At 40.8% G+C, this 15,268-nt stretch overlaps 1 protein-coding gene across 4 annotated transcripts in view; it reads left to right on the forward strand.

The window, feature by feature from the left end:
• Window positions 1-15,268, forward strand: part of DDX58 (DExD/H-box helicase 58) — a 51,586-nt gene that overhangs the window by 11,366 nt on the left and 24,952 nt on the right. For 2 of the 4 annotated variants that reach the window (XM_036433602.1, XM_036433601.1), the window contains exons 2-5: window positions 7,230-7,364; window positions 11,122-11,303; window positions 12,270-12,417; window positions 13,422-13,541. In XM_036433602.1, coding sequence (XP_036289495.1) covers window positions 12,291-12,417; window positions 13,422-13,541 — 247 coding nt within the window. In that variant the 5' untranslated portion in view covers window positions 7,230-7,364; window positions 11,122-11,303; window positions 12,270-12,290. Of the gene's footprint in view, window positions 1-3,289; window positions 3,502-7,229; window positions 7,365-11,121; window positions 11,304-12,269; window positions 12,418-13,421; window positions 13,542-15,268 lie in introns of those variants that run through there. The other 2 variants (XM_036433600.2, XM_036433599.2) reach the window with 2 other exon arrangements.

Genomic DNA, 15,268 nt, shown 5'->3' on the forward strand with positions numbered 1-15,268 from the left:
TTGAAAAGATAAAATTATTCTTGGCAACACTGACTTTTGATCAGTAGAAATATAAAAATAACTATGCCAATAAATTTAATAACTTAGAGAAAATGGTCAAATTCCTTAAAACACAACTTAGCAAAACTGACTTGATAAAATTTAAAATCAGAATTGCCGTATATCTAGTAAAGAAATTGAATCATAAGGTATGTTCAAAGAAAACTCCAAGCCCAAATAGTTTCATTGTGAATTCTCTTAAACATTTAAGAACTATTGATACCAGTATCACACAAACTTGACCAGCATAATCCTCACATTATAAGAAAAGAAACTTACAGACCAGTATCTCTTATGAACACACACAAAAAAAATACGTTAATTGAACCGTATATTTAAAATGCTATATCATGCCAAAACCGGTTTGGCTCAGTGGTAGAGTGTTGGTCTGCGGACTGAAAGGTCCCAGGTTCGATTCCGGTCAAGGGCATGTACATTGGTTGCGGGCACATCCCCAGTAGGGGGTGTGCAAGAGGTGGCTGGTCGATGTTTCTCATCGATCTTTCTGGCTCTCTATCTCTCTCCCTTCCTCTCTGTAAAAAATCAATAAAATATATTTTTAAAAAATAATAATAAAAAATAAATAAAATGCTATATCATGACCAAGTGGGATTTATCCCAGAGATCCTATGTTGGTTTAATATTTTTTTCAAAATCAATGAAATTCACTTTGTTAATTAGTGTATGATCACCTCAATTGCTGCAGAAAAAAACGTTTGGCCCTACCCCGTTTTTTGGCTCAGTGAATAGAGCGTCGGCCTGCACACCAAAGGGTCCCAGCTTTGATTCTGGACAAAGGCACATGCCCAGGTTCCAGGCTCCACCCCCATGAAGGAGGAGGCCGATGATGATTTCTCATCATTGATGTTTCTTTCCCTCTCCCTCTTTGAAATCAATAAACATTTTAAAAAACATTTGAGAATTTCAACACCCATTTATAATAAAAGCAGAGTAAACCTGGAATAAAAGAGAATATCAATCTGATTAAGGCATCTGAGAAAAACCTATGCCCAACATTGTAATTAAAGTGAAACATCATTTCCCTGCTGAAATAAGGGTGTCAACCCCTCACCACTTTAATTCAACTTGTTATTAGAGGTCATGGGTGGTGTAATAAGGGAACAAAATACAAGACAAAGATTGGAAAGCAGCCCTAGCTGGTTTGGCTCAGTGGATAGAGCGTTGTCCTGCAGGCTGAAGGGTCCGGGGTTCAGTTCTGTTCAAGGGCACACGCCTGGGTTGCAGGCTCAATACCCAGGGGGCATGCAGGAGGCAGCCAGTTAATGATTCTCATTGTTGATTTTTCTCTCTCTCCCTCTCCCTCTCAATAAAATATTAAAAAAAATTTAAAAAAAGATTGGAAAGAAAGAAGTGAAAACCATGTATTCACAAGTTACATGACTATTTACCTAGGAAAATTGAAGGAATATACAGAAAAAATTCCTAGATCTGTAAGTTCGGCAATGTTGCATAAAGCAAGGTAAAAAATAAAAAGACTTGTTTTGCTATCTATTGTACTATCAACAAACAATTTGAAGATGAAACTTTAGAAACAATTCTGTTTAGAGTAGCATCAAAGAACAAAACAGTTAAAAGAAAGGAGAGAAACATTGGTCAGCTGCTTCCCTCTTGAACCCCAAACCCAGTATGTGCCCCGACACCAAGGATCAAACTGGCCACCTTTCTGTGTACAGGACAGCACCCAACCAACTGAACACACTGGCCAGGAAAAACCTGTGCTGTTAAAATTTAAAATACTGCCGAGAGAAAGTGTAGAAAACAAATTCATGGATTAGAATTCAATGCAGTCCTGAGAGCAAAATCCCAATCACCTGTGTGTGTGGTAAGCAGGGGAAATTGACATTTATTCTGTCATAACAAAATGCAGAGACCCGATATAATCTTTATAAAGCAGTATCAGCACACAGACAAACGGACCTAAGTAGAATTAAAAATATACCTGCACACATACAGTCAATTAATTTCTTTTTGACAAAGGTGCCAAAGCTATTCAATGGGAGCAGAAAATTTTTTCAACAAATGGAACACTTTGTGCTGTCAACAATTAAAAGTAAAAAATGAAATACTACCCTTACCTCACACCACAACAAAATTAATTTGAAATTATCATAGACCTAAATGCCAAAGAAATAAAACACAAAGGCAATACCTTAATGACCTAAGACTGGCAAAGATTTATTAGAAGGCACAAAAAGTTTGTGTTTGGCTCAGTGGATAGAGCGTCGGCCTGCAGACTGAAGGGTCCCAGATTCGATTCTAGACAACAGCATGTACCTTGGTTGCAGGCACATCCCCAGGAGTGGGTGTGCAGGAGGCAGCTGATCGATATTTCTTTCTCATGGATGTTTCTAACAATCCCTCTCCCTTCCTCTCTAAAAAAAATAAAAAGGAAAAAAAAAGAAAAAAAATCACTAAAACGTTTGCTCAAGGCACCTTTAAGAAAATGAAACGGTAAATCACAGACTAGGAGAAGACCTGTGGGATCCATATATATATTTGACAATGGGCTTGTTTCTAGAATAAATCAACTTGTAAATCCATCATGCCAACAAAATACCACTCAGGCAACGAGGAGCAAATGCTTTCACACCAAAAAGAAGTGGCCAACAAGTACATGAGAATGTGCCCAACACCATTAATTACCGAGGCGTTAAAAATTAAAACCGCAATACACCGTTAATCAGACAGACAAACAAAACCCTGGCCGGTGTGTGTTCACTGGTGTGTGTTCAGTGGGTGCGTGTGTAGCGCGGACGCAGGCGGGAAGGCCGCCGGGGAACAGGTGGTGGTTTGCTGCCCAGTTAACACGCCCACACCTGGGGCGGGGGCGGGGCCCCTGCGCGCGCCTTGGTGAAAACTCAGAATTGTACCCTTCGAGTCTGTGCACTCTGTAACCTGAGTTTTACCCCTATCCCAGCCCAACCAAGAAGATGGAATGAAAATCAAAAAAGCAATCGCCGCGGGTGGGAAAAGCGGGAGCTGGGGAGGAAGGACGCGGGCGGGGAGGCGGGGAGGCGGGGAGGCGGGGAGGCGGGGAGGCGGGGAGGCGGGGAGGCGGGGAGGCGGGGAGGCGGGGAGGGCGGGGAGGCGGGGAGGCGGGGAGGCGGGGAGGCGGGGAGGGCGGGGAGGCGGGGGAGGGGGGGGAGGCGGGGAGGCGGGCGGAGGCTGGCCCCGGGGTGGCCCGGCCCCGCGCCGCTGGTTGCGGTTTCAGTTTCCCCGCCCGCGTCCCGGGAAAGCGCCTCCTGCCCGCCGTGCGCCCTGACAGCGGGGCGAAGCGGGGGGAAGCGGGGTGCAGCTGCTGGGGAGGGGTCCCTGGCGGGGGCCGAGCCGCGGGCATGACGGCCGAGGAGCGGCGCAACCTGCACGCCTTCCGCGACTATGTCACCAGGATCCTGGACCCGACCCACGTCCTCAGCTACATGGCGCCCTGGCTCAGGGAGGGTGAGTGGCCCCTCGGGACGTGTTTCCCTCCCGTGGGCTTTGTACCCCCTCTTTCAACCCGGACGGGAGCCCGCTGGGAACGCGGGGTTGGTGCCCAGATCCCCCCAGCACTGTGGACCTGAGCAGTGGTTCCCAACGTGGGGCACACCCCCTCCCCCAGGGGGGCAGTTTGAGTTTTAAGGGGGGCGATTCAAGAAGGAGTTATCAACAGTGAAGTGTTTGCCTTTCTTATGGTTCTCAGGGCCTCCTGGACAGTATATTAATATAGGTTGTGGCATAGGTATGCATCCCCAGGTCTCTATGTTTTGAAACTTTATTTGCTGTGGGTTTTTTTTTCATATCACTTCATATTATTATTACTTTTTAAAAAAACAATTTCTTCCTCAGTACGTCAACTGCTCTTTTGTTCTTTTATTTCTCTCTTTCATGGATGCCATGTTCTTTGGAGGCTTGTTTAGACCAAGTTAAGAGACCAAGCTCACTTTTTGAATAATAAGAATTATATGTCACCGGGTGGAGGGTGGGGGATCATCAGGATTTTAGAGATGCTTAGGTGGGGCGTGGCCAAGAAAGGTTGGGAGCCACTGGACTAGAGATGGTCAGAGTTTGAGGCTGACCTTGAGGACCCGCCTGGGGAAACTGAGTCTCGGTGAGGTGAAATGTCTGACTTAGGGGTTCATACCTATTTAAAATCAAAGCTGGAGAAACAAGGCGCTGTGCATTTATTTCTGTTAGTAGTTATGTCTACTATTGTGTGCTGACATCGGCAATTCAGAAATAAGATACAGGCCCTGCCTGTAAATATTGTACTTTACAGCCCACGGTGCTGGGGGTGGGACGTGGGTGAGGACAGATGTACACAAATGATTACAAAACACTGTCAGAGCTGCAAAAAAGTTCATGCTGACTCTGCAGGTCACTTCCAAAATATGGAAATGTGAGAGGAGGGGTGGACTGAATGGCTTCAGGCTTTTTAATTCAGGTGTTTCAGCTTTTGATACATACGATGGTGGATAATGGCCATTAGGTACAGTTATATTGAAATGCTTTTTTTTTTTATACTTCATGATATATTTTATTTATTTTTACAGCGAATAATGTGGTTGTTGTTTTTTTTACTGATCTTTTTTTTCTTTGTTGATTAAGGTATTACATATGTGTCCTTATGCCCCTGTTCCCCGCGCACACACACACACATCCCTTTTTGAAGTGCTTTGTGCTGGAGGTAAAGCACAAGCTTTGGGAAACAGAAGGGAATTGAGATGAGAGAGTGGATCTGGCAATTTCTTTTCAGACTCCAAGTGCCTAAATGCCTTTCCTGATGTGAGTCAGTTTTTGGAAATTGCATTAAAGCAGTTGGATAACTTTTCTGCTAGTTGTCTGCAAAACCAAACCACAGGCTGTGGAGGGAGGAGTGAAAGCAAACCACCAGCAGTGAACCTCCACTTTCTAGTTGTGCTCGGAGTGAAGTCACAAAATAACATCCTAGTGACCTCAGAGTAGCTTTCACTGTATACGTATTTGAAAGACTATAAGCCCATGCAAGACATTCTTTCAGAATTTCCTGGAATGGGTGAAGCACTAACTCAGGGGTCTTCAAACTACGGCCCGCGGCCACATGCGGCCCGCAGAGGAGTCTGATCTGGCCCGCCAGGTTTTTTGGGCAGTGAACGCAGCCGAGGTGTTACAGTAGGAATTAGTATTGAGTCGGCAACTAAGTAATTGCGGGGTTTTTAAAGAAAATCAAAGACAATTTTTTCATGGAACTTTAGTTGCCGACCCAATACTAATTCCTACTGTAACACCTCGGCTGCGCTCACTGCCCAAAAAACCTGGCGGGCCGATCAGACTCCTCTGCGGGCCGCATGTGGCCCGCGGGCCGTAGTTTGAAGACCCCTGTTAATTTAAGGCTTCGTCACCATAAACACCATAAACAGCACATAACTTTTTATGAGCTTGTGATGCGTTTTTCCCTTTGCGGAAATAAAAAAGCAAAATATGACGAAAATGTTCCTTTTGATTTTCCATTTTTCAACGAACGCCAAACGAAAACTACAAAACAGATCAAAAAACTTTGTTTACTGATTAACAGCTGAATAGCCAACTATCAAATAACAAAATGTGTTTTACATTTGTACTACGTCTGCAAACCTAAAAATTCAACTGAAGCCATATATGTGTGATACCCACAATTACTTAGTTGCCGACCCAATAGTTCATATAGTCCGGCCCCCCAGCTCTCTGAGGGACCGTGATCTGGCCCCCACTTTAAAAAGTTTGAGGACCCCTGCACTAACTGGTGTGGATTCCATTCTTTCATATTGTGTCAGTAAACAAATAACTCATGTGTCAGGCCTTATGCTAGCATTGGGGATAGTTTACCCATATTTCTGCATATTACCTAATAGGAAGCATTATGTCAGGACTAAGAAATTAGTAGTGAACGAGATAGAAATGGTCCCTGCCTTGATTGAGATTGGAGTGCATATGTGAAGGCAGGTAACTAAATAAACAATAAATAATAAAGTGTGGTAACTGCTTTGATGGAAGACCATAGTCTGCTGTGGGAGTGCATAGGTAGGATAGTTTTTAATTCATATGTTAGATTTTTTTACAGTTACAATGCAACCACAATAAAAATAACCAAAGGTAAGTAAAATGTCTTTAAGAACTCTAGCCTGGCCAGTATGGCTCAGTGGTTGAGTGTTGACCTATGAAGCAGGAAGGCACGGTACGATTCCTGGTCAGGACACATGCCTGGGTTGCAAGCTCAATCCCCAGTGTGGGGCCTGCAGAAGGCAACCGATCAATGATTTTCTCTTATCATTGATGCTTCTATATCTCTCTCCCTCTCCCTTACTCTCTGAAATCAATAAAAATATATATTTTTTTAAAAGTAAAACAACAGCAACAACAAAAAACAAACTGAAGAATACTTGTATATTATCTTCATTTTGAATGTTAAAGGTACCATAGAGGCTTTATTTCAAGTCCCTCACCAGAGGCAACTTTCATCATTTAGTTGGTTTAAATCTTTACTGTTCATTTCTTTTTTTAAATTATCATTATTATTGAAAGCATTACAGATATTTCCTTTGTGTGTGTGTGTTGTTGTTGTTTTTTTTCCATTGACCTCCTTCACCCCACACCTGCCCCTCCTAGGCCTTCATCAATTATTGTCTGTGTCCATGGGCTATGCATAAGTGCATATAAGTTCCTGGTTAATCTCTTTCCACCCTCCCCACCCCTACAGTTCATATACATGGGTCCGCAAACTTTTTGCTTTCTCCCCAAAGAGTTCCTCTCTCTTGTGCTCTTGCTCGCTCTTGAGCTCTCTTGCTCTTTGACCCACACTTGCCCACCCTGTGGCCTTCAGCATGCGATGGACTGGAGCTGGGAACACAGGCGAAGCTAGCCAGGTGCTGGGTTGGACTGTGTTTGAATATGGAGTGCAGGCTCTGGGCAGTGGCCGTCATTGTAGCTGAAGGCAAGGCTGGACGGTCCCCATGGTGGGAAGGAGGGAACTGGGACGTTGGAAATCCGGGGGTTCAATTCCACAGGAATAAAGATCACTCCTCCTCCCTCGGGAGGCTCAGAAAATTCCTTTCCTTGCAACATCGCGGGAACTCCTCTTCCACGGGCTAGAGGCTCCACAGAGGGCACCCCACCAATAAGACGACGATTAACGGTTCTGCAGTTTGATGGGTCACGCTTGCTTCTCTCTGCAGATGAGGTGCAGTATGTTCAAGCTGAGAAAAACAACAAGGGTGTGACGGAGGCTGCCACACTCTTTCTCAAGTTCCTATTGGGGCTGCAGGAGGAGGGCTGGTTTCGTGGCTTTTTGGATGCTCTTCACCATGCAGGTTTGTTTTTTCTTTTTACTCATGAATCAAAGGATATTACCGGCCCTAACTGGTTTGGCTAGGTGGATAAAGCGTCAGCCTGCAGACTGAGGGGTCCCGGGTTTGATTCCGGCCAAGGGCATGTACCTTGGTTGTGGGCACATCCCCAGTGGGGGGTGTGCAGGAGGCAGCTGATCGATGTTTCTCTCTCATCGATGTTTCTAACTCTCTATCCCTCTCTCTTCCTCTCTGTAAAAAAATAAAAATATATATATTTAAAAAATATATATTACTGGACTGTTTCAGAATGCTTTAAAAGGGAAATGCTATTAATCTTGAGGTGTCCATATATAATTAGTCTTTTTAAAAATGTTTTTATTGATTTTTAGAGAAAGGGGAAGGGAGAGGGATAGAGCTATAGAAACATCATCGATTGGCTGCCTTCTGCATGCCCGCTGCTAGGGATTGGGCCCTCAATCCAGCCATGTGCCTTGACCGGGAATCAAGCCTGTGACCTCTTGGTCCCTGGGTCGACGCTCAGTGCTGAGCCACAGTCTATTTTTTGTCTTTTAAGCTGAGGCAATGTAAAGACTATTTTCAGGCAGATAATATAATTGTCTACCTGAAATATCTAAAGGAGTCTACAGAGTATTGTAAGTAATGGTAAATAATTTAGCAACTTCATTAGATAGAAGATCAGTATACAAAAGTTACTTGCATTTTCACCCACTAGAAACAAATAGAAATATCATTTATAAATAGTAACAAAGATTAGTATGTATTTAGGAACAAACTCAGCGAAAGGTGGGTGAAGTCTGAATGGAGAACATGTTAAAATGTTATTGAAAGTTATTAAAGAAGTCCTAGCTAAATGGAGATACAGACCCATGCATATGAAGAAGATGAACTTGACATAAAAATGTCATCTCTGCCTATATTGACCTATATATTCAATACAATTCTAGTAAAAATCTTACGTGCTTTTTCAGGAGTTTAACAAGTTGACTCTAAAATGTATTTGAAAAAATTATGACCCAAGAACTATGAACAACTCTCTAAAGAAGAATTAAAATAGTCTGGGGTTTTCCCTTCAAGATAACAAGTTTTATTGTAAATTCGTAGGCATTGAGACAGTGTAACTGTTCCTAGAACCAACTAGCTGACCAATGAAATAGAATAGAGTCTTCAATTAGGCTCATGTGTTTATGGAAACCTGCTATAGATCTCTGGGAAAGGAGGATCATTAGGAAAGAAGGGGCTTTTGGATTAATTACAATGGACCATTATAAACAGGATAGTTTAAAGAGGAAAAGATTAAAAACCAAACAAACCTTAAGTTTCCTACCCATGCAGATACAAATCAATTTGTGTTCCTTAATTCATTCCATTCATATATATACACACACAATATGATTTCAAAAGAATTAAAGATTTAATTCTAAAAGGTAAAATTTTTACCATTTTACAAAAGAATATAGGATCATATTTTTATGCCCTTGGATTATGGTAAGATTTCTGAAACAAGATCATTCAAACATTAGCCATAAAAAGAAAGACTGATATGTTTGATGATATTAATATAAAGAGCATTCATTTGTCAAAACACACTATAAAGAAAGTGAAAAAAGCAGATTGAGAGAAGATAATCTGCAAAATACATTACGATCAAAGAATTAATATATAGGTTTTAAAATCAATTAGGGAAAGAAAGAAAACTTCCGCCCTGGCCAGTGTGGCTCAGTTGGTTGTAATGTCCTTTGCACCGAAGGGCTGTGGGTTCAGTGCCTGGTCAGGGCACAAACCCATGGTTGTATCCCTGGTTGGGGTGTGTATGGGAAGCAACCAATCGATGTTTCTGTGTTACATCGATTTTTCTCTCTTTATCCTCCCTTCCTCTCTCTCTAAAGATAATTATTTATTGTAAATTAATTAATTAAGTAATACTTATTGTAAATTAGGAACATAATGAGGTGACATTTTATAACAAGTAGATAGCCAAACTGAAGAAGTCCAACAGTGTTAAGGCTAGAAGAGGACATTTAGTAACAGGTAATCTTAGCTATCACCTTACAACCCTGGCCGGTGTGGCTCAGTTGGTTGTGCGTTGTCCCATGCTCCAAAAGCTTGCCGGTTTGATTTCTGGTCAAGGCACATGCCTGGGTTGCAGGCTCAATCCCCAATAGGGGGCAGCCAATGGATGTTTCTCACTCTCTGCCTGTCCCTTCCTCTCTCTAACATCAATAAAAACATATTTAAATGGAAAAAAAAAATCCAGAGTGTAACTTCATAAAACTATTTGGAAAAACAATTTGACATAGTTCAACTCCCATGAATCCTATTGAACTGTTTTACTCTTAGGTATGTACCCTAAAAAAAAATCTTACACATATATTCCTGAATTCATACGTGAATGCTCATAATATAATTGTTTATATTAACAAAAGCAAGCAAGCAAACAAAAAAAGCAACCTCGAAAAGAGGAGAATGGATAAATTTTAAAATACTTACACTACGGTTGATTATATTGCAACAAAAGATATGAGCAAAGCTACAGACAACAACACATGTGAAGCTTAGAAATGTAATATTAGCCAAAACCAGGTTGGCTCAATGGATAGAGAGCGTTGGCTTGGGGACTGAAGGGTCCCAGGTTCGATTCCGGTCAAGGGCACGTACCTTGGTTGCGGGCATTTCCCCAGTAGAGGGTGTGCAAGAGGCAGCTGATCGATGACTCTCTCTCATCGATGTTTCTAACTCGCTATCTCTCTCCCTTCCTTTCTGTAAAAAATCAATAAAATATATTTATTAAAAAAAAGAAATGTAATATAAATTGTTTTCAAAATAAGAGAAAATTCCATTAAGTAGAATATAATTATAAAGTTCCAAGCAAGCTAAACATTATAAAGTTCCAAGCAAGCTAAACATTATAAAGTTCCAAGCAAGTTACTGTTTAAAGTTACTGTTTAGAGAATCAAAAGATATGTCATGTAGCTACTCAAAAAAATTAAGGGATTGATACATGCAGTTCAGGGTAGGAGTATATTTGAAAGGAGATAGAAAGGTGGGGGGAGGAGGGGAAGAGGCACACACCCACAAACATAGTGGAATTATTCTAGTTCTTAGGTTGTGAATGGATTTACATGTGTTCATTTTGTTGATCTGCTATGTGTATCCTAATAAAAAGGTTGTGGCCTTAAGGTCGGACAAGCCTGGTAATTCTTTAGACAATGTTAGAGTGAAGCCTTCTTGGATTATTACAATTGGAAATAATGTTTCCCCCCCTCAGATGTTCTTATTGTACTTAGTTTTATTTTCTTGGAATAACACAGAAGGTAAGCTCCTGAGGGGCTGGAATTATAATCTATATTTCTGTTTGCCTTTACTAATTTGCACTGACAAGACACTTATCATGATGGCTTGGCTCATTGAAAGATAAATCACGGGTTGTAGGTGGAGTCTATGGATGCACTTCGGAAGGAAGGTTTTAATACTAAGATCGAGTGTAAAATTTCACATTTATCCTCTGTATTTTCTCCCACGATATGATAAATATTGTTAGAAGATCTAAAATGTTTGGTACCTAAAATGAATATCTAGTTTTCTTTTTGAAAGATCATTAGTAACTAAGGAGATATAGATATTTTAAAGTTCTCTCTCTATACATTTAGACATGATTCCTTGATATTAAATAATCTCAAAGTATTTTTTAGTTGATCACATAAAAGCCCCCCAAATTCTCTCTCCCTCCCTTCCCTAACTCCCTCTCTTTCTCTTTTAGGTTATTCTGGACTTTATGAAGCCATTGAAAATTGGGATTTCCACAAAATAGAAAAGTTGGAGGAGCATAGATTGCTTTTAAGGCGGTTGCAACCAGAATTTAAAACCAGAATTAATCCAAATGATATCCTTCCTGAAATATCCGAATGTTTAATTAACCAGGAATGTGAAGAAATTAGACAGGTAATTTAGTTAAAATAAAATTCTGAGTTTGGGGGAAATGATTTGAACATGGAAAATGTTTTCTGTTTTCTATAATGCCTTAGACCTAAGAAAGATCCTGCAATCCACAAAAGTCTTCAAATCTGAGGCATAGTTACCTAGAATAGTAATTTTAATTGTGAATTGAGTAATTTTTATGTCACAGATTTTTTTCAGGTTTGTCCTATTTTCAGTTAAAAAGATTTTTATTGCATTCTGAATAATGTTTTATGCAAATGTAAATAAAAGCAACCAGTTTAGCAAATGAAAGAAAGCCATATAATCTAATGGTTAAGTATTCAGACTCTGGACACAAATAAACTTTGTTAGAATCTTAGCTCAACCACTTACTAGTGATATGATTTTAGGCAAATTACGTAGTTTCTCTAAGCCTCTGTTTATTCATTTATAAAGTGGAAATAATAATAGCACCTTATTACTATATTTTTATAAATATTAAATTAGATAACATGTAAAGTGCTTACATATGCCTGGTGCATAATAATAAATGCTCAATAAATTTTAGTTATTATGATTATGATTAATAATAAAAGTCATGTAATTCTCACTACCTTGAAAAACCCATTTGTTAATATTTGGTTATGTCCTTTGAAATATCTTTTTATGCCAATATATCCATATTTTGAATGGCTATTATGTGGGTTGTTTTCCTGATGTTGCTGATGATGATTGAATATAAGCTCTCAGAGGAGGTGAGAATAACTTGGCTTGACAGAGTGGTACAATATGAACAGGACAAGGGCAAAGAAAGGTTTTTAAAAAAAATAAAATTGTGTGGGATGGGGCAAAAATGTTCATGAGTAAGACCTAGTGAACCAAACAATGATTTAAAATGAGATAGCACTTGAGTTGGTATTTCTTCAATAAAAACTCATAAAAGGAAAACTTTGAAATAATTAATCAGTCAACTGCAGTTGTCTTGCTCAGGTTTGTTCCAACAAGGGGCCGATGGCAGGTGCGGAGAAGCTGATTGAGTGCCTTCTCAGATCAGACAAGGAGAACTGGCCCAAACACTTGAAACTCGCTTTGGAAAAAGAAGAGAGCAATTTCAGTGAGCTGTGGATTGTGGAGAAAGGTAGGGTTTGGGAGGAACAGTTCTGACGGGGGAGGGAAGGTCTGAAGACGCGCTCTGCCTTCCTCCTAGTTCTCCTTAGGGCTTCCTTCATTCCTACCCGTTTTCTCACTCGATGTCAGAGGCATTTTCCCCTCCGATACCCATCACTACATCTCTAATGAGAGGCCAGAATGAAATTGAATTCTGGAAGGCAAGAGGCCACTTACCTATAGAAGTAGTTTGGGTGTATACAACCCCTAAATATGGACCAGGGCAAACCGTTCTCATCCAGATATCCCGTCTGGCCCAAAGGATTTGGGGGAGGCAGGCCATCTGGAACTGAACCAGAGCAGGATTGGAAAAAAGAACCTATTGTGATTAAGTAACTGAGTCATCATCTGGTTTCCTGAAGCTAACCTCAAAGCAACATTTTAAAGGCTGAGTTTGGTAAATCCTCTTAGCCTTTTCTGGCTTCTTTAGATCACAAGTTGTTCCCAGAAATCGTGTAAATACACATCTGATTGCTTGGGGAGGCAGGGAAGGAAGACATGAATATCTTCCTTAGTGTGCAAGTGAGCCACCGGGGGTCTTGTTCCGATGCAGATACTGATGCAGTAGGGGTTCAGGAGTCTGCATTTCTAACAAGTTCCTGAAATGGCTGGTCTACGTCCTACACTTTGAATAATAAAGTCCGAAATGACATCAGAGTTCAAACTCCAAATTGAGATAGCAAACTCGAAAAGATTCTAATTGCCTTTTTTTTTCCTTTTTTTTTTTTTTATTAAATTATTATCTGTGTACATATTTTAACATTACCCTCCCCCCCCATACATACCCTCCCTCCTCAGAGTTTTGTGTCCATTGGTTGTACTAGATTCTAATTGTCTTAAAGATGGCAGTCGTGCTTGTGAGAAATCTTAATGGGAGTTTACAATTTTAGTATTTTGACCTCATTTGAGGCTTTCACAATCGAGACTGGAATCGGATTGTGTAAAGATTCTAAGGTGCTCTTTGGTCTCATAAAGGTGCAAAAGAGGAAACGAAAGAGCTTGAGGATGAGGAAGTGGAAACTTCGGACATACAGATTTTCTACAAGGAGGAACCGGAATGCCAGAATCTTAGTCAGAATGCATGTCCACCTTCAGGTACCCAGCACTGTTTTTTCTCTTCCACATGTTGCTCTTCAACTATTTTGTGTGGGGACACGTTTTCAGTACCGAAGTCACAGCCTTATGAAAAGTTTTTAAAGGGAAAGTAATAAAGAAAAGAGAATTTTTACATGACAAGAAATACTTTTTTCTATGGTTAGGAAATCAGTTGTCAACTTTCCTCTTCTATTTTTTTCTTTTTGGTCTTCTTTTATCACTAAGAAAATATAGGCATCACTACATTGAAAATGCAAATAATCCTCCCAAAAACTCAATGTCCATGAGCTCCTGCTTTCACAGACAGGATTTAAAACATCAGCCCTGCTTTCTAACGAAATATTTCTACTCTTTGGGAGTCATGTGCCCTCTTTCCTTCTAAGATCCCAGGGCTGCAGGGTGAGTTGATGAAGTTTGTGCGCTGCCCATGTGTATGCCGCTGAGGGTTGAGGGGGTTGAGATCCAGCTTGTGCTGTTTGTCAAACAGTATGTTGAGGGGGCCCTGTCCTCTGAGCGGAGAGTTTTTTCTCACTCATACAAAGGCCTGGTATGAGTTACCTGTGGCTGTAGAAGGCCCATCTTATTATTTTCACGAGACCAGAAAGTTGCATAATAAGCCATAGTCAAAAGTTATTGGGGAAAATTATGATATACATGAGTAGTGTTAGCAGAAAGATGTGATTTGGGGATAACACCATGAGAAGCAAATTTATAGATTACTTTTGCAACTGAATGATTCAAGTTTTTGGTCATTCCAAAATAAAATCAATGGCTATCAGTTGCTTTCAACTTTTCTGACATGTGAAAGGTCCTTAGCGAACTCTCTTAACCTTTTAGAAAGTCTTCTTTTCTTTCAAATGGATATTTTGGACTCAATAGATGATTTTCAAGGTATTTGTGGCTCTCGACCTATTTCCATTTGCTTATCTATTACTGATATAAAGCCTCTGATTGTTTTTTAAAACTCTTGTTCTTGCCCACTGGTATGGCTCAGTGGTTGAGCGTTGACCTGTAAACCAAGAGGTCACGGTTTGATTCTGGTCAGGGCACATGCCCAGATTGTGGGTTCAGTCCTTAGTGGGGGGTGTGCAGGAGGCAGCCAGCCAATGATTCTTTTTTAAAAAAATAATACATTCTTTTAAAAAAATATATATTTTATTGATTTTTTTTATAGAGGGGAAGACAGAGGGATAGAGAGTTAAAAACATTGACGAGAGAGAATCATCGATCAGCTGCCTCTTGCACAGCCCCACTGGGGATGTGCCCGCAACCAAGGTACATGCCCTTGACTGGGATCGAACTTGGGACCTTTCAGTCCACAGGCTGATGCTCTATCCACTGAGCCAAACAGGTTTCGGCCAATGATTCTTTTTCATCATTGATGTTTCTATCTCCCTATCCCTTCCTCTCTGAAATTAATAAAAATTTATATTAAAAACATAACAACAAAAAAACTCCCTTTAGCCGAGACCGGTTTGGCTCAATGGATAGAGCATCGGCTTGGGGACTGAAAGGTCCCGGGTTCGATTCCGGTCAAGGGCATGTACCTTGGTTGCGGGCGCGTCCCCGGTGGGGGGTGTGCAGGAGGCAGCTGGTCGATGACTCTGTCTCATCGATGTTTCTGGCTCTCTATCTCTCTCCCTTCCTCTCTGTACAAAATCAATAAAAAATATATATATTAAAAAAAAAACTCCCTTTATAACTCTGTAAACATTCCTGATTGCAGG

Source organism: Pipistrellus kuhlii, unplaced genomic scaffold (genome assembly GCF_014108245.1).
Source record: "Pipistrellus kuhlii isolate mPipKuh1 unplaced genomic scaffold, mPipKuh1.p scaffold_m20_p_12, whole genome shotgun sequence".
In the NCBI taxonomy this organism is placed as follows: domain Eukaryota; kingdom Metazoa; phylum Chordata; class Mammalia; order Chiroptera; family Vespertilionidae; genus Pipistrellus; species Pipistrellus kuhlii.